Source organism: Harpegnathos saltator, unplaced genomic scaffold (assembly GCF_003227715.2).
Source record: "Harpegnathos saltator strain DR-91 unplaced genomic scaffold, Hsal_v8.6 scaffold84, whole genome shotgun sequence".
Lineage (NCBI taxonomy): Eukaryota > Metazoa > Arthropoda > Insecta > Hymenoptera > Formicidae > Harpegnathos > Harpegnathos saltator.
The window spans coordinates 262,018-281,290 of record NW_020230693.1 but is presented as its reverse complement, the minus strand read 5'-3'; the positions used below and the strand labels follow the sequence as shown (position 1 = coordinate 281,290).

General features: G+C 48.5%; 1 protein-coding gene across 8 annotated transcripts in view; it reads left to right on the top strand.

The window, feature by feature from the left end:
• Nucleotides 1-19,273, top strand: part of LOC105187359 (Down syndrome cell adhesion molecule-like protein Dscam2) — a 91,679-nt gene that overhangs the window by 10,802 nt on the left and 61,604 nt on the right. For all 8 annotated transcript variants that reach the window (XR_003114271.1, XR_003114269.1, XR_003114270.1 and 5 more), the window contains exon 3: nucleotides 14,637-14,957. Coding sequence is in view for 5 of the 8 variants with exons in the window: in XM_025307233.1 (XP_025163018.1) it covers nucleotides 14,637-14,957 (321 nt within the window). In the remaining 3 variants the exon portion in view is untranslated. The remainder of the gene's footprint in view (nucleotides 1-14,636; nucleotides 14,958-19,273) is intronic.

The window sequence follows — 19,273 nt, the reverse complement described above, 5'->3', positions numbered from 1 at the left end:
AAATATAAAGGTCCGTAAATACGGGAGAGTTTTTCAGTTTCACTGTCGCCGGAGGTACGCCGACACGATTAAATCGCGCTCGCGTTTGAATTTCGCTGGAAAATCCGTCGATGACGGGCGACAAATTCTCAATTCCGTGCGCGAAATGATAGCTTATTGTTGTCTTGGCGATTTGTCCAACGCACACTCGCGCGACGCTCACGAAGGCGTCTGTTAGCATCGATTTGCAAATGGCAACTCGACTAATACGCACGCGGTTAGAGATGATGGTTCCGTCATCAGCGGGTCCTCGCAATATAAGCAATTAATGTGCGTAATTATATGAAACCGCACACGCCTGCGGGGACGGGCGTGTGCGGACCACAAATTCATTCGACGTGAACCACAAAGCAAATCACTGTCATGCGAAACGTACCCTGGCAGCCGGTCAAGCATCCCAGAATCCCAGAAAAGTATCGCCGAAATGTTAATAACGGTCGACGTTGTCACGCTTATCACGTTCTCTTCTACAGCGGAACAAGAGCCGGATTATGACACGGCGATAACACGAGAGAGATTCTGTTATCTTGCACGAAATTACCGTTAATTTCGGCAAGCTCTATTTTCGATAATTTCTGGAATCACTAATTTCCGCGGAAAGTTAAAATCGCAAATAGAGGCGTTTCTCCTCTTAAGAGAGCACTCTTCTTCTTGCCTTCTTATTAATTATCGCTTCTCAATATATGCGCTTTGCGACTGGCACTGGTTATGCAATCACAAAGTTATCGTCTTCAACTGCTGCTATTTTTGTCGTCTGTGTATTTCGCACACTTTGTGCGAGAGAACCGGTGTCTTGTAATAAAATATTTATTTTGCGTTTATTCGAAGTTTACGGCGCGACACACGGAAAAGAGAATAATTTCTTAGCGCAGACCGAAAAAAAGAAGTCTCCGTGTGTATGTGTGTGTGTGTATGTACATGCTCGAAGGTGTTCGCATTTCAGACGTTTTCACGCTCGTCGACATAGTCGTAATAATTTGTGTGTTAGCTTTCCCAACGAGTTTTCGTCGCGTTTTCTCCGCTCGCGAAAACTGTTTACAGTAATCGAACGTGTCTGAAAGAGACGGGCTCGTAGAATATGTTTGCTCTAATAGTACCGTGAGCATGGAACGTAATTTTCTTCCTTGTGTACAAGCTTCGTAATACTCGACGCGCTTCCGCAGTACCTTTGAACAGGGACGGCCCTACAGCATTCTGGGCTCTGCAGCGGAGTGCTGCACCAGCACACTCGCAAAATATACATTGGCCAAACTTTTGACGTTTACACACACAGGCCAATGAGAGCGCGCAACCATGTGCAAACGGTAATCACTTAGGAATATACGCATGTCGCTAGAAAGAGTCAACATCCCGAATTTTCCATTAATTTATTAGTCGGCGCACATGCACGCTCGAGTGCATTTCGCGAAAATAGCTTTTAACGTCTTAGGTGTGCGAAATGGTACGATATGCACTATTCAATGCAATTTAATTATTACAACATAGTTTTAAAACTCATTATAGCTCTAATTTGTTTTTCACGAGTAAACACGAGATTTTCGTTGAAAACATTTCCAAACATCCCCGTCCCACTCTCGCACTCGCAGAATAAACGCTCTCTCGCTCGCTCGCCCGCCAGTCGGGCTCGTCCCTGTCGCAAACTCCTGCGCGAACGTTCGCACAAGGAAGCCCGTTTCTACTTCCGCTCGTGTATGCGGATACGTTAGCAGGTTAGGCATCCGAGCTGTTAGGGCTGAAAAATCTAATTAGAAGATGAAATCGCTCGAACACACACTCGACTGCTACGACTTGCCAGTTAAGAACAATGATCGGTCATTTATGGTGGATGGTGGGATTAGAGGCAGAGGGAGCGTTCTCTCTCAGGTCGCGCGGCGGACGTGTATGGGAAAATACGGGGAATACGTTCCCGCAGAGGATACGTTCGCGCCAACGGCAAATGGACATTTAGATCGTGAAAGGCGAGCGTCGTGATAGACAAGAATGCCGTCGTTATGGCAGAGCTTCGGCTCAAGCCAGCCCCGGTAGCAGATGCGTAAACGAGATAAAAGCATGCAAAAGGCGCGCGCAGGGCGGCGCGCCGGATACGACACCGCCGTCTCCCAGCGGCGGCGGCGGCGGCAGCGGGGGCGGCGGCAGGGGCGAGGGCGGCGGGTGTTCCCGCTCACTCGCGTACGCGCGCGGCTTTTATCTTCCTATACAGTCCGCTTTCCCTATATTCTTTCGCAAACTTTAAGAGGTAATTGAACGTCAACAGACTCCGTATTTCAAATTATTCCGTATAATATTTCTCCCCGGGCGAGCCCCGCAACGCAACGCAACGGCGACGCGCAACGTTCCTCGTGGCGCAGCGTTCGCGTCGCCCGTAAGCCCGTGAGTTACTATTTGTCGTTTTGTAAACTCCGCTCCTTATTTAACGAGCGGATACGGCATTCGCGCGCGAATGATACGCGGCCGCTTAACGTAACGCGCGAGGAATCTAGCCGCACCGATGCGATGTCCGAGCGGATGGTCGGAGGGATAATTTTTAGCCGTAGCCGTGCGAGCGTACGTCCTTCGTACCTGATTTTTTTTCTCGTTACTCCGAAGCGGCATCGAGAAGAGCGGGAGAGAGCGGATACACCGATGCGGATACACCGATGCGCAATTTAACGATTCGTGCTTCCCGCGCTCCTGCGATGAAGCCGCTGGAGAGAACTTGGTGCGTCGCGATAAAGTGCCCGGCGTTTACTAGATAATCCGGCCGCTCCGTTTATTAATGCAGCTTCTGCAATGATCGGCGGGACACACGTCCCGCATAGGGCGTAGTAAACAGCCGTTGGCTCAAACCGCGTATGTATATGTCACGTGTCAACCGCCGCGTCTAATTCGACCGCCGAGACAGTCAGTCGGTCGCCGCACGTGAGTCAACTCAATTCGCCCTGTGGCAGGATTTGTAAGTAAATTCCTTCATTAAGTAGCCAAATACGCGTCGCATCGCAACGGTATCGGCCGTCGCGCCGGTGGCTCAGTCGTCTTCGATACGCTGCCGCCGGTAATGCGATTTCTGAATTATTCATGAGAAATACGAGTGGTACTTAATCGCGCGCCCCGAGCGGGAGGGGCGGGGGGGGGAGTAGGGGGAGGGAGTGGGGGCGGTGGTGGGCTTGAGGGTGTGAGAGCGCGCGGACGCGCACTATGCATCGCCCCGCGCGCGATGAAAGTGGTAACGGGCAATTAAATTTAAATTTTAAACGCCGGACTTTATCGTTCGCGATGAATTAATCCGTTTGATACCTATCGCGCACAGTCGGCTTGTTTTGTTTGCGCCGTCGCTCATGCCGCTCTCGCGCCGCGCCACAAACACAAATACTCGATATACCGAGTTCATTTTGATTTGTGCTCGCGAGCTCGATAACACCCGATTTCCCAGGATTCGTCCCGATTGCCAGCGTCGTCGCCGCTGCCATCGTCGCTTCACCGCCCTTCGTCCTGCGGTGCGGAATGAAAAATTAACGACAGCACTTTTCGATACGAATTAACTCTGCGCGCTGCTGGAGAAGCGAGAGCGAGAAATACGCTCGCCGGTTCAAAGATCGGATAAGAAAGGGTAGTAATTTGGCGAATCCACCGGCACTCGGGCGAGCGTACGTTAACAGAGCAGAGAGCAAAGCGAGATAAAGGATAAAGAGGAGAAGAGAGAGAGAGAGAGAGAGAGAGGGAGGGAGGGGGAAAGAGATAGAAGGATCGCGAGAGAGGGGAGGGGAAGAGGAGAGCGAGAGGGCGGCAGGTGGAGAAAGCCGGCGTGGTCGTGGGTCGATTTTACACGGACAACGTACAATCTCTATGCATGAGGCTCACTGGGGCTACCGCTTCCTAAGTACACAGAATACGTATTTGCATTTCGGTCTTTGTACCGGTGTGTCCTGTTAGTGCACCGTCGCTCTTTCCGTCCCGTTCTCGCCCGGCTCTTTCGCCACTCGCGCTTCTCGCTCGTTCCTGCCCGCGAGCGGCTCGTAGTTCCGCCGTTGGTTGGCTCGCTGGCAGGCAGGCAGGCTGGCTGGCTGGCTGGCTAGCTCGCTCTTCCGCTTTATGTGTACGCATATACCCATCCGGATCTACTTGCACGGCGTTAACCGCACTGCGGTTCCCGACCGAGCCTCCAACTATCCCCCAAGACAGTACTTATAAGCCTCGGATTAAATCATCGTCGAAAGCTAGAGAAAGCGAGAAAGAAAGAGAGAGAGAGAGAGAGAGAGAGAGAGAGAGAGAGAGAGAGAGAGAGAGAGAGAGGGAGAGGGAGAGAGACAGACCGTGGGGCTCCCGCGATATCGGAGCTGAGGTATCGAAACGTCCGCGATGCCACCATCCGGTCCCGTCATCCGATGCTATACTCACCGGAGAAGCTCCCGACAAATCGGCTAACATCCCTCCGTAAGAGCGCTCGTAAAACACCCGGCGTTTTATACCCCGACGGCTGCGACGGATGTTAAATGAAATGCGTGCTCGATAAAATTCACTGTTTTTGGCGCGCGGACGGAATATCGGGAGATGCGTGCGTATCGGGAAAACGCGGAGAGATTCGGTCCGTTCGACCGGGTATCAAAACACAGACCGACGACTGAGATCGCGACCGGTGTGATTCTCCACGAGATTTCGTGCGAATCGTACGACGGCGGCGGCGACGGCGGCGGCGCCGGCGGAGATTTCGAAAATTCGCAGCTATACTCGAAAACACGTCGGAGGTTGCGGACGAAAGCTCGAGGGCGGCTTGTTCGGCGAGAGAGCGAGTCGAAATTAACATGGCTTCTTGCCGCGATTCTACCTCTGAACTCGCTGTGTGTGTAAGTCTATTCTCGTAGACCTCGGATTAATTCATTGTTCAAAGACCTCGTCTCTGTGCGGATCTATTTCGCGCGTGTTCTCTCTCTCTCTCTCTCTCTCTCTCTCTCTCTCTCTCTCCCTCCCTCCGTCGCGATTCTCGGGGAGCTCGGCTTCGGAATAATAATGAAAGCTCTTGGATAGCGATACAGACCACGACCAAATCTTGATGCGCGCGCGCGCGCCTGCCCCGAGAGTTTGCGTTCCTTGCGAGTTATTCCTCGCAGAGAGATAGCGGGAGGGAAAGGGGGAGGGAGAGAGAGAGAGAGAGAGAGAGAGAGAGAGAGAGAGAGAGAGAGAGGGAAGAATCTCTTCGAACTCAAAGAAACGAGAACTTCCCGAATGTCAAAACTTACGTCTCGTGCGAAAACTTGATTTACATAGAAATTATAGGAATATATATATATATCTCCCCTTCGCTCTCGGAAGACGACGCGACGTAGTACGCGTGTTATACGGGGTAAAAGCGATTCTTACATCGGCATACATACAGTAGCTTTAGACGAAATCTCCATTCTCTCCCTCCCTCCTTAGAACCTTAGATTAAATCTCCCTTAAAACGGCCGACTCTTTACGATCCCCGGCTGTCCCGAGCAGTTTCTTTCCGGGGCAGTTTAGTAAGTCGCTCCGTCGTAAAGTATCGTCAATTTATGGTCGGGTTACCGAGCCGCCTACGCCAAAGAAATCAACTATTCTGCCAATTCTCGAGCGCGGTCGAGTTGATGGTGCGTATCCGGCACGTACAATGAAATACGACTTAGGAACTCTCGGTCTCGTTGCAATTTTAACGTGAATCGTCGCGAATTTCATGCACGAAATCAGGCGTGGTCTGCGGTGAAGTTGAAGGCAGAGAGAGAGAGAAAGAGAGAGAGAGGGGGGGGAGATACCATTGCAAAGTACCTGGAAATCAGTATTGTCGCTCTTGGATATCCTTTCATCTGTTCTTTTTTTCCCCTTTCTTTTCCTCCTCTTTGCTCCGGAGCACCGTTAATATGCGCTCTTGTCTCTCTATCTTTTTTTTTTTTACGGTTGACCGCCCAAAACGTCGTTTAACTCTGTCGGCATGAATGTACGTGGCGGGTAGAAAATTGTACCGAGGGGATAAAACAAGCAGGCATGACGAATGAAAAGCATTGAACTCGAAAGCGAAGCAATTTTATGTATTGACCTTTGACAGTGCGCGAAAGAGGAAGTACTGCTTTCGCGCGTAAAGCGCGATCGACCACGGGCGACAATTAAATCGGCTGAGCGCACTTTCGTTTCATTATACTTTCGGTTGATTCGCACCGCTGAAAAATTTTACTCGGAATCCGTCGCAAATAGTTGAAACCGTTTCACGATCAATCGGGGCGCGTAAAGCTGTTTATTTACGTAAAGTACGTAAGGTACAGCTAAAGGTGGATAGTAAATGACAAAATATTTCACCGTGAAATGAATGCAGTTTCGTTAACACGGCGATTGCGTTTCAAAAATACTCGTTCACGGTTCACGTCGGCAGATATCGCGCGCTCGTTGGCGCGCGCTTTTATCCGGTTAAAAGTGCTTACACATCGGGCTATTTATACGTTGCGCGATCCAATTTTAAAATTTGCGGAAGAGCCCGTCGGAATCTTGTAACGCGGAGAGATCATGCCGCAGAGCGTGTATTTAACCGCGTTAACGTATCGCGATATAATTATTTTCCTCACGCACCAAATATGCAAGCTCGTTAAACGCTATAATGCGGCTCAGCGTGAGCGAATAATGACGCTACTTATGTGCGTTTTAAGGCAACTCTCATACTCATTATAAGCCGCAGGACGCGAGGTAGGGCACGTAGAGGAACAAAAACCTCATGTCTCGTGGAATTAGCGAATTTCCGGCCGAAAAATATACAGCTCGCGCATTGTTCTGAAAGTAAAAAGGCCGCCTCTCGCGGTTCGCCGAAAAAAGGATTTACATCAAAATCGTGAAGCCGCAGGAGGAATACAAAGGAGGATCAGAACGGTGGGTTCTGGAAAATTAATACGTTATTTTTCGCTCGTGTATCTTTGTGGATATATTTGGCGTAACGGAATTATTCCGTAGCGCGGACGGTTTTCCGACCGGTAATTTTCGTACGCGCCAAACATTTCCACCGGCCGAATTTTCGCGAATATCATGAACGATTCGACCGTGTCGTGTTAATATTATTTAACCTATGGTGCCTGTCCGTACTATCGCGCTAGGTTAGGGTCTCTGATGTGGTAAACGCGGATAAATTTCCGGACGATAACATGGAACGCGGCGAAATTTAATGGCAAAGCTTTATCGTGAAGTTCAGTAGTTAATGTATACAGGGTGTTTCGAGGTTACCGCACGGCCTTCCAGCGGTTATCCAGCGGAGGATCCATGTTGGAAGTGTAAAAGCGGAAGAGAAAAGGGGAGAGGAAGGGTGTATTTATCTGTATTTTAACGAAAATTGATACGTTAATCCTTCTCGTCCTCGTCGATTGATACGGCAAACAGCTGTGTTGTATACACACGATGGCGTGAAAACGTCGTGATAAGCTGCTCAACTAGAAATCAGATTGCAGGAACAAGATAATAGTAGGCTAATCGTAGATTAGCTATTTCGCAGTACGAAATAATTAACGGTCGATCGCAGATACTCGGGCTCAATAAATGGAGAACCGTTGCTGACGCAGACCGAATTAACGCAGACCGAATATACGCCTTACTGTGTAACGAAGATAATTTTGCACGACCCTGTCGACGGTTATCGCGGGCGGGAATCGTTATTGGAAATAAAGTTACACACGTGTATTGCTGCGGGACCGTCATGCATTTTTTTTTTCACCTATAAGGTTACTTTGTTCAATTTGCAGGAAACAAAATAGTAGACAACGGTGTTTTTAGTTTTTTCGGAATACGGAAATAATTGGGAGCAATTGTATTTCCGCAGGTCACAAACTTCAAGCTCTCGAAAGATTATGAAATTGTTTTTCATGCTTCAACTAAGTAAAAAATAATTTAAAAATCAACGAAAAAAGGAGGTATTGCGTGATGTTCACTGAAGTTAGCCATTCATGTCGAAGTAAGAATATAGTTAGAAATAAATCATAAAACAGGGATATCGCCAGTTCAAAAACCTCACGAAGATCGATCTGATGAAATATCGAAGTTTCTATTAATAATCCACCGCAGCTTGTGTGTGAACCCGCAGATTAGATTTGGAGATGTTACCTGGATTAAATCTCGTATATGTCGAGTATACAAATCAAAATTCGTGGTCATACGATTATTCATTTCGGGATTAACATTGAGTAACCTGCTTAAAATTAGATTGACTAAACATTAACAGCGGTTGCCACTCATGATTATCACCGGAAAGACATCTACGTGTTATTTCAGGCTTATTTTTAGATATTTTGCCGGTATGGTGAAATCTAATCGTGATGTGCATGTTATACGAATGGGTACTCGGTAATTTATTCAACATCATTTATTTTATACATTTTGCCTGTTCCGCAGATATTGTAATGATTCCATTGACGATTGAAATTTCTTTAGAGTAACATTTCACATCGACGTTGTCGATCTATTCGAGTTGAAATTTTGATCCTCCAAATTCTGCTGATTTTGCAAAGAATGGAGAATCTCGAGATATAACATTACACAGGTTTATGTCCATAATTCTATTGTTCGTGATACTGCCATTGTTATTTTTTATTGGCTTGGTTGGAAATGCCAATAGTATCAGGAGGGAGAAGAGATGAAAAGAGAAAGAGAGGGAGAATATAAGGACAAAGACGCGACAGTTGCATGCGTCCAATAACGTTTCTTTTTGTATCAGTTGAGATTTAAATTTGCTTCATTATAAATTCAATGTAAGATCCAGACTCAATATAATAACAGGACTAACGAGAAGTGGAAACAAGCTATTGGCTGGTAGATAGAACTTGTGACTCAGGAAACATTATTATTAATAAACGTACAAATCAGTATCAGTTGCAAGATTTACGTTCGATTCTAAGATCGGCATTCATAATTGTAACTTATTTGTAATCTTTGATTGAGAATCTTTAATGATAGATTTGGATATTCCATGGAATTCGGCTGTTTGGACATTTCTCGCTAAGTTTACCTTAAACACCCGTTGAAATCGCGGAAATTCCCTTGTATAATAAATGATTTCATGCACCTGAAGATATATGACGTGTCTCTGTCTGTGTCTCGCCGTCCGGTGTCCTTCGTCCTGACTGCTCGATTTAGCATTCTGCTCCCCGTTGCTCCATCGTAGATGCTGTCCGGATGCTGTCACGTGACACTGACATTGGCACTGGCATTGACACTTGCGTAAATGTGATTATTCGATCGAAGGAATGCGCGTTAGTCAGCGTGATTTCGGCGAGAGTTCGATCCATTATTTTAGGAGTCGACGGAAATTAATAATAACCATCAATCATCATCAACCATCAAGTATCAATACTCGTAGCACCGGTACTTTGCGTCGCGGCACGTGTGCCGCTTGAAGCGCTAATGACTCTTCTTTTTTTCTTTCTGATTCCAACGGTGATGACTCGCTCATAGAAAAACTATCCTGTCAATCGTTGCTAAATGGCCGAACGATTAAAACAATCAACATCTCCGAAACATTTCAAATCCTCAAAATGGCGAAACTTGCCCCTGTACTTTCGTGCTTTTTATCACGCACTTTCTCGAACATTCCCATCACTTTTCGAGCCGGCGAACATTCCATGCACTGGCAGCGTACGTGTACGCCGGTGCGTTATTTATCGCTGTTGTCGAGTGATTAAAATATTTCACCGGCTCTTGAAATATTTGATTGGATTCTCGTTGGCGTTAAATTAATACGTGTCTCTCTCTCTCTCTCTCTCTCTCTCACTTTGATCAAATTGTCGTATTTACGCAAACGTCAATGTCAGTATCATGGAACAGCCAGCAGTCTGCATGCTGGATCTGGAGGCTACAAGGACGAAGAAGGAAAGCGCAAATAGTGATGCATCATGTACTTCTAGATGTGTAAAATCATTTATTTATAAACCGCAGGTTTCCATTTTTAACTGATAATCAACGAATTTACTAAAAAATAAGCAGATACTCGAGCTGAAATTTAGACCGGCGTTAATATTATCTGCCATTATTTGACAAGTTATGCATTAACAATTGCAGTTTCATGAATCTGTGATTATTCGTTAACCTGTGTCTATAGTTCCATGCGAACCGTGTAATTTATGTGATTGCGTTGTCATAGAAAACTGCGTGTTTACTTTTAGTTTACTTTCACATGAAAACTTTTCACTTTATACGAACGTTTGTTCGTGAAAACAGATTAGTATTTTAGTAACAAACTATTATTAGTCTTCATTACATGAAAACGCGTTATTTGCTTAGCTTTCGTGATGAGATAAATTTTCGCGAATATAAATTAAGAAAGGTCTCTCTCTCTCTCTTTTTCTTTCTTTTTCCTCAGTCTTTCTAAAATCCTCGCTCTTTTGTCGTTCCTCACGAGAAGCAGCGCCGCAGCAAGAGATCCATCAAATGTAGGAATCCATGGATTTCTCGAGCGTACGTCGCTTTTAACGTCGCGACGCCACGTTCCGCCGACGGAAATTACTCGTTATGCCCGCGAGAGTCGCGGGACAAGAGTCCGCGACGGGGACGGGTTGGTTGTACGATGGTGATCGGCGTCAGAAGGCGGATAAACCTATCCCTCTTTCCAAACCTCCGGCTCCTCCGCCCCTGTAATGACTAACAACCCCCCGCGAGTCGCTAGAACAATGGAAACAATACAGTGATATGAGAAAGCCGGTTTGCATTGTCGGACAAACCACAGACAGGGCTCCTCATTTCCCCTTCTCCCTTCGCATTCCCCTGTTTTCCTCCTCCTGCTGGTCCATCTCTATCCGCGTATCCAGCATCCATCCGTCCTCCCTCCTTCTCTTTCTATCTCCCTTTCTCCCCTCCTCTCTCTCTCTCTCTCTCTCTCTCTCTCTCTCTCTCTCTCTCTCTCTCTCTCTCTCTCTCTCTCTCTCCTCTCCTCCCTCCCTCCCTCCCTCCCTCCCTCCCTCCCTCCTCTTCCCTCTCAACGTGCTCGCTTCCCTTTGTACCCCAACATTGCTGCATTCCGTCTGTTTCAGTGCGCGTAGACTTTGGACTTAACTTTCTCGTCTTTCTCTCATCGCCCGGTCGGTAGAAAGAATTGTGCAACGCTGAATGAGCGGTTGATTCCGGAACGGAGACTGCTCCGTTCGACGGTCCTTCCGTTCTTTGTGTGAGCACCGGCTTCGTCAAGGGCTTTACCTACCTACCTACCTATCTACCTATCTAGCTATCTACACCTACCTCTACCTATCTATCTACCTATCTACCTACTTTTCATCGGTAATTAGTCAGCGATGTCGGATGCTTCGTCAACGCCGTCATTACTCGTGATGACTTTTCGAAACTACCAGTGTCCGGATAGAAGTAAAAATTCTCCGAGGCTGGTTTATGCGCCACGTGTTACGTGCGCGACGGAAATTCGAAAGAGTAAACATGAGCGGTGGAATTTTAATCACAGGTACTCGACATAAAATCGTATCATTTGAACGACAATGCCGGGCCATTAGAATCGCCGTTGGGAACCGCGAGTGAAATGTTCAGGTAAAGTTATACATTTTCAACTATTTACCACACGTAAATATTTCCATCGCCTCTATTCGTGAGTTTCACTGTTCGCCAAGAATTATCTTTATTGTTACACAAGCACTAGCACCGCACCCATATGTAGAGATAAATAATGTAGAGATCATTATCGTTATACAATCCTCCCAATACGCCCCGACACGTTTGGAGGGAACGAAAAAAAAAAAAAACTAAAGAAAAAAGAAACACAATTGTCGTTCGGTGGTTCGTCGAACGTTTCAATGAGCGTTGCGCTGCAGGAGGACAGGGGTGGTCTATAACGCGGATAAAAGCGGGCACTCGGGATGGTTTAAAAAAAGGGGGCAAATTCCCAAAGGATGTTGACACAAAACATTATACGGTCGTTCGCCGCTCCCTCGTCTCGTTCGGCTCTCTTCAACGGCTGCTGAAGAAGAAGCGGCACAAGTGCGCGTCTTCGGGTGCACGCTGACGCGATGACGTCGAGGGTTGACGGGATGTTACGGCAGTAGCGTACTCGTCTCCCATATCGTCTACGACAGCTAGCGTGCCTGGCGATCGCGCGTGCCCTCCCTTTCCGACTCGCGGCCCCACCGAGCGCGTCCGAAGAGGGTGTGCAGTCGAGTACGTGCCAGGTTGCATGCAACCCTTAGCCGCGCGCTCGCTCATCCCTCCACTCGCCGTCCATTGTTTAGCCATGTCGATGAGCCAGTGTATCCTGAACGCATTTGGCTCGCGCCCAATTAACTCTTAGTTCGTAGTTCCTGCGGCGTGTCTTTTTACGTAATTCATTCTCGTTTTACAGCGGCGACAGCAGTAGGAACCTCCGCATATTTCACGCTTGCGTCGTAAACGTATATTCGCGCTTTCTTTCTCCCTTTTCTCTCCCAGCGAGAATTTATTTTCCTCGTTAATTATACAATAATAATTCCTCGAGAGAGTTCGTCAACGAGAGACGCGTTAACGACGAGCCAGATTCCATTTCACACCGAGCCGAGTTAAGGGCTCGTTGCGAGTCGTCTCGGTGTCGCCGGACGACGAGGGATAAAATTTTGCGCGATTAATCTCCCCCGATAGAGCTCTCTAGCAGTCGCGTTTGTAATCCCATCTCGTCCGAGGTGGGATTGGGTCCAAGATCATATTTCTGATATATATATATATATTATATATACATATATATACATATATATATATATATATACACACATATATATATATATATACACACTAATCTGGATGCACCGGTAACGATCAAATCGCAAGGCGACCGACGTCGTACGTCAGACGGTTATATGACGGCGGAATTATAACGCGAGCTCCGAGAACTCTCGGAAGATGAAGAGTTAACTTTTTACGTGAGGCCGCCTTCCTTCCTTCCTTCCGCGGGGAAATGATTACGGAGCTTGGGGAATGTAGGTCGCAAGATATATCCAATCGCAGGTCTGCAGCGTACTGGCTATTCTGGCGATGGTGGAGTACGCGCGGCGCTTAAGATTCGAAAGCAGCTCGCTAGCTGTAGGGAATGGAGGATAGAAAAGGGAACCGAGAGGGGGAGGATGGGAGAAAGAGAAAGAGATGGAAGGAGGGAAGGATAAGGTAGGAAGTAAATCTTTGCCGGGTACTACAGCTTTTATGGGAGAGTCCACGATTTTCTTTTTCGAGAAAACGATAACTTTCCGGATTCGAACGTGCGCGTCCGAGAAGACGATGTCACGAGGGAGGGGAATCCCGGCCCCTTCCTAAGAGCGTTGCTTTAGCTTATAGAAGATAAGTAATCAAGATTTAAGCTCGCCAGGCGCGTAAGAGGGAGAGAGAATTGCTAGAGTAAGCGCTCATTGGAAAATCGATCAAATAACTCTCAACGTGTCGCCTCCTTCGGTACATTCGGCTGCTACTAAAGGCGGTGCTTCGATCTCTCGTGTTCGCGCCGCGTCGGATAAAAGGAAGACCTCGTAGCCATTATTAAGCGTTCCGTGTTTGCTCTTGCGCGCATAGAGTTGATAATTGACATGTAAGAGTGCCCACAAACACACACACACACACACACACATCTGTCGCATAATTACCTCATTACAATTCATTCCCACAATTGCTATTTGTCACCGTACACAGAAAGTATAGGAGATTCCCGGAACTCTCTCGAGGCTCGTTAGCGCGACCGCAGCGACCGAAACGGCTGAAACACGTGGCTTTTATATCGATCGTGATTTCGTCGAACGTGCCGAATGCACGCGCATACACACGGAGAAGTACGCCGCGAACGCGCGCGCGCGCGTCATTCGTTGCACGTTCTGTGGGATATTCTGTACTTGGTTGGGCTGGCTTCCAGATGAGCAATGCTGGACGGAATGCGGAATACATCGCAACGGGCCGGCATTCCTACTTAAATCAACATAACTCGGGTGATGAATGGTTAACAGGCTTCGGAGGGGGAAGGGGGACGCAATGCGCTCCATTTATGGAAGCTATTACGGCCGAATTTCAGCGTTAAATGTATGATTTATGGCCGAGCGTATTATCTTCGTTCATGTCCGTCGACGATACAGTGCGCGTCCCACTGCACACACACACACACACACTACCCTCGCTCTGCGACTCCCTCCTCCCCTCAACCCCTTCGCAGAAAATTACTTCGCATTTGGCCGGCGGGGACGAAAAATCCACCGCCGAGTGTCCATTCGCTGACACTGTGATTAATGCGTTTCTGATTGTTATTCGTAATGCTAGAGAATTTATGGCGCATTAGAATTACGAAATAAAACCGCCGCGGCTGCGACGTGCGAAGCTATATGTCTACGTATGAAAGATCGGCGTACAGTAGAACGACTCGCGGAATGTTCCGGCGGAAGCGGAATCGCGAAACGCGGCCGGCTCGGGCGATGGAAATTTCGGAGCGTATTTAAAGTTGCACGACGCCGCGACGCGGAACGAATAATGAAACGCGGGTAGCAGGGAATCCGCTAGATATGTATTCGCACGGTAATCTTAATTGAATGCGGCTAAGAGGCTCGTGCATATGTGTGTGCGTGTGTATGTACGCGCATGTTACATGTTGCGTGCAGCCAAACCGCCAAACCGCTGCTACATCCGGCGTTTTTCGCTTTGTTCCGCAGGTTCCAACGCCTCTTACGAGACGCAGGGGCCGAGCTTCGTGACGGAGCCGCCGTCCAGGGTGGAGTTCACAAACGTGAACGGCGGTAGGGTGGACTGCACCGTGCGAGGGAATCCGCTGCCGACTGTCGACTGGCTGGCGGCGGACGGCGGTAGCATAAGCAACATACCCGGCATCAGGCATGTCCTTGGCAACGGGACGATTCACTTTCCCGGTTTCGAGGCCGAGGCCTTCCGGCAGGACGTCCACTGGGCCATTTATAAATGCTCAGCCGTCAACAGCGTCGGCGCCGTCGTTAGCAGAGACGTCACTGTCAGAGCAGGTATGTCAACGTGAAACTTCTCGCTCGTTATCTGCATCGTACGGTCTCTCCTCTCGCGTCCTCTGTCCTTTTCGTCGTCGCTTGCTGTCGGTCTCGCCATCATCGTCGTCGTCGCCGCCGCCGCCGTCGTCGTCGTCGTCGTCGTCGTCGTCGTCGTCGTCAGCGGTCGGTAGTCGTGGTCGTCATAGTCGTATCCTCCGCACGTAGGTCGAACACCGCCAGTCAGGACCGCAGCGTGTCGTAGATGAGCGCGTGCGCGCGCGTCTATTCGCGTATTCACGTTCGCGGATTCGATCGCTGCTGTTGGTCTAGCGACAGATGAGATGAAATTTCCTTCTCACGTTTACGTATCTCGTGTCACACCGTGCGGCTGACGACATTAAGTAACGAGGCGTTCTCTTTCCCGCCATCGTCGCGCCGCCGCCGGCATCTGGAGTAATCGAGGCGCGATCGAATGGCTAAACGCCTGTTCAGCGGGGGAGACTCTCCGTGTTTTATTTTGGGTGGAAAAACCGTTTGGCTTTGGCGAGCATAAACAACGGACCGCTTCAATGTTAGATGTCGCGGGTTGAAGGCTACATCAATTATTAGAGCGTGGTCGACGAATTTAAATAACGAGCTTCTCTCCCTTCCTCCCTCTCTTTCTCTCTTTCTCTGTGGCGAGATTCGGAGTAATAATTGAGTGGCGAAGAGCCAAAATCGTCATTTTTTGTCTCATTTGAGGGAACCGTGGCTTCTGGCAACTATGATTCTGGCTTGCATATACCGCGCGTGCTAGACGGTTAAATAAATCACGTAGCGCCCGAGATAGTCGTCGACGATTTAAATAATGAGACTTTCTGTTCGCGGTCAGATCCGGAGTCCCAATTTCAGCAGATAAGATCTGTACGTTGTCAGACCTGAATCTCCAACATCCTATTAATTTTCGACGCGCTCTATTGAACGTAACAGACTTCCCGCATGAGAATTTTCAATGTTTCTTCACTTCACACGAGAGAAAAACGCGGTCTCCCTCTCTCTCTCTCTCTCCCTCTCTCTCTCTCTCTCTCTCTCTCTCTCTCTCTCTCTCGCAGGCATGTGATTCTGGGGGGAGCGCAATTGTTGGAATTGCATCTCCGGCGCTCACACGGCGTTTCGTCACTGGAATCATGTTAACGGCAGCCGTGATCCGTCTACGGTAGGGATTCTTTTTGCTCGATCAGCGCGATAGCTTCCAAAACTCGCGTCTACGAGAGTATCGAAGTAGAAGACGACGAGAGAGAAAGCGGCAGGGACGGATAAATGGAGTAAAAGGAGACCGCGAGGCGCCTTCAAAAATAGAGCTTCCGCCGGGTCAACGAACCGGAAGATATCTTATCGACCTAATACGCCCGTAAATCATCGTCGCGTGAACGCAGCCCATACCTTTTCAGATTCATGCCTGGTACCTCTGCCGCGTCAGCTCCTAGTCTCCGCCTCAGCCATTTTCTTTTTGCTCATCTTCCACGGTTTCATCCCTCCACGGCCTTCGAGTCGTCTCCTCGCTATGCTACCCGCACGACTTTGCCGCACTTCGTCTTCTTTGAGAAAAATCTCTCCCGATCGCGCGTACGCCTGCCGTGTCTTGGAAACAAAACTGATATGATTGCGTGTGCGATTGCTCGAGTACCGGAAACGTCTCGTTTTCTCGTTTTCTTGCTCTCTCGAACCCCGTACGTAATCGCGATGTGTTGTCGTGGAAGATAGATAGATAGATAGATAGAGAGAGAGAGAGAGAGAGAGAGAGAGAGAGAGAGAGAGAGAGAGAGAGAGAGAGAGAGAGAGAGAGAGAGAGAGAGAGAGAGAGAGAGAGAGAGAGGGAAAGAGAAACATCATGCGAGAGTTTTGTTGCCTTTGTTGCCTCGGCTCCGCATCGCGGTGAAGAAAGCTTTTAGCACTTCATGTCCAAGGGAGCAGGTCTCGTAAACTTCGTTTACGATTTCCAGTCGAAACCGGCAGTCTATTAATTATTTTGCGGATATTGAGCTTGATTCCGACGAGAGACGGTACGTTTCGCTTGTTAGTGGTACATGTTCGATTCGATCGAAATACATGCCACGCGGGAATAACCTTCCGCTGTATCTCCGCAGAATTATGAGAGGAGTAAGCTATTATTTTCGTCATTCCTTAGCATGTCGCATCGTCGGTCGCTCCAGACAAGGCACAAATAACACGAGCGGACACGAGCGTAAAAGTAGCCATCATTTGCAAAAATGTCCCGGCTGTATCTCTCGTCGTATTCGATACCCGACACGTCGTCTTATAATATGTCCGCGACATACGCGAGAGATACGAGAACTGGTACTGCGAACGGATTGGACGAACAGCAAGGGGCGAGCAATTTGCCCGGGAAGTTCGCGTTCGCTCGCTCGACATTGGCTCACGTTACCTCGGCGGCGAACATTTTTGTGCTCGGTCCACTGGTCCTCGCTCGTTATTTATTTCGACGAAACGAGCGAACAATACGCGTGCGAGTCGGACGTAACGCGAACACGACGATCCGTAGCTTTGCAGTCGCTGTTCTTTGTTTGCTGCGCACCGTACGAAGCGACCTCGAAAAGCAAACGTTGCGACGACATTACCCCGCGTATATACAGGCCGCCACCTTATACCGAGAAAATGAGGAAGTTTAACGACCACACGGGGCTCTTTTATAAAAACTACAGGAACCGTGCGTCGCTTGCCTTTATGGTACCAAGACAGTCACGTTCCCAGCTCTCGTGACTCGTGCGACTTAGCAGCTCATCGTTTGAAGATAACTAGAATGCGCGTCCGCGTTATGACTCTCTTTTGCAAATTCCGCGCGCGAATTTTACACGCGAGGGCGATTACGCGTGTGGGGTTCTAATAATAAAATTGCTGCTCCGCGAAATACACATTATATATTGTAACTGCCGACTGTGTGATGTTTTCGCTGCGCGTCGCGTCCGATCGAATAACGCGGTAATTATACGCGATCGCAGGATCATTGCTGTGTTGAGAAAAAGCCGGCACACAGAAACGCCGGCGTTCGGCGTTCAAACAAATCTCATGCATTAAGCGAATTAACACGTTGACGCGTTAGTAAACTATCTCAACGCGATTGCTCGGCTCGTGGCAACCATAATTTATTTCAACGATAATTTATCGCGGATAATAAATACACGTATATAATATATAACAATATAAATATATAATAATATAAATATATAATAATTTGCCCCCCAGTTGAGACGCACTTGATATTTATTCGTACAAATTTCATTCGCCCGGTTAAGGTTAGATACTCCCTTTCCTCCCTTTCCTTCCTATCTTCTCTCCTTCTTCTCTGACAAGGGCGGTTCCCTTGGTTTGCACGGAATATGCAATTTTCGTTGTCCTACCCGAGTCCATTACGCTCTCCAATTTCTGAGTGTAACACGGAAACGTATCTAATAATATTGTCCGCGCACTCGAGACCTTAAAACGTCGGCCGCCATGTCAGTCGTGGATTCGTCGTCGCGTAATCACATCGCCATGAGAGGCTCTTCGAGACTTTCACATAAAATCCGACTTGTCGAAAAAGTCGCGGTTTTCGGGACGAGCTACTCGTTTCTAGCGGATGACTCTCAGAGAGGATGGATGTGCTCTGATGGAGAGTCGGTCGGCGCCGCTTTTGCTCGACGTCTTCCTCTCTGTCTTTCGCTCTTTGATTCTCTCCTCTCTTTCCCCTCCTCTCTCTCTCTCTCTCTCTCTCTCTCTCTCTCTCTTTCTGTCGGTGTCTCTCATTCTCTTCTTCTGCCCTCTTCTTCACTCTCTCCTTTCTGCTCGTTTCATGGTTTGTAAATATTACCTGCCACGAGACGTCTGCCGAGTTTATGTTCGGCTTGGTTGCCGCGTAACCGAGAGCCGGGCGATACGAAGAGAGAAAGAGAGAAAGAGAGGCATGGAGTCATAGAAGGGCGGACGAGGGAAACGCAACGAGAAAGGGAGAGAGAATGGGAGCGGGCGAGTGGACGGGCGGGCGTGAGGGGCTTGGATGGAGTACGGGCAAACTCACTGAGTTTTTACCCCATTCTGGAGTCTGAGTGCCTCGCTCCGCTGACTCTCGAAACGGGTTGCGGAGGCAGAGCCCCACGCACCACCACACCACAGCGATTCCCTGGCTGCTACCACCGCCCGGTTCCCTATCCTCTTTCTTCTTCTCTCGGTCTCGCGCTCTCTCCTCCTCCCCCCTCCTCTCTCTCTCTCTCCCTCCCTCTCTCTCTCTCACTCTCTCTCTCTCTCTCTCTCTCTCTCTCTCTCTCTCTCTCTCTCTCTCTCTCTCTCTCTCTCAAACT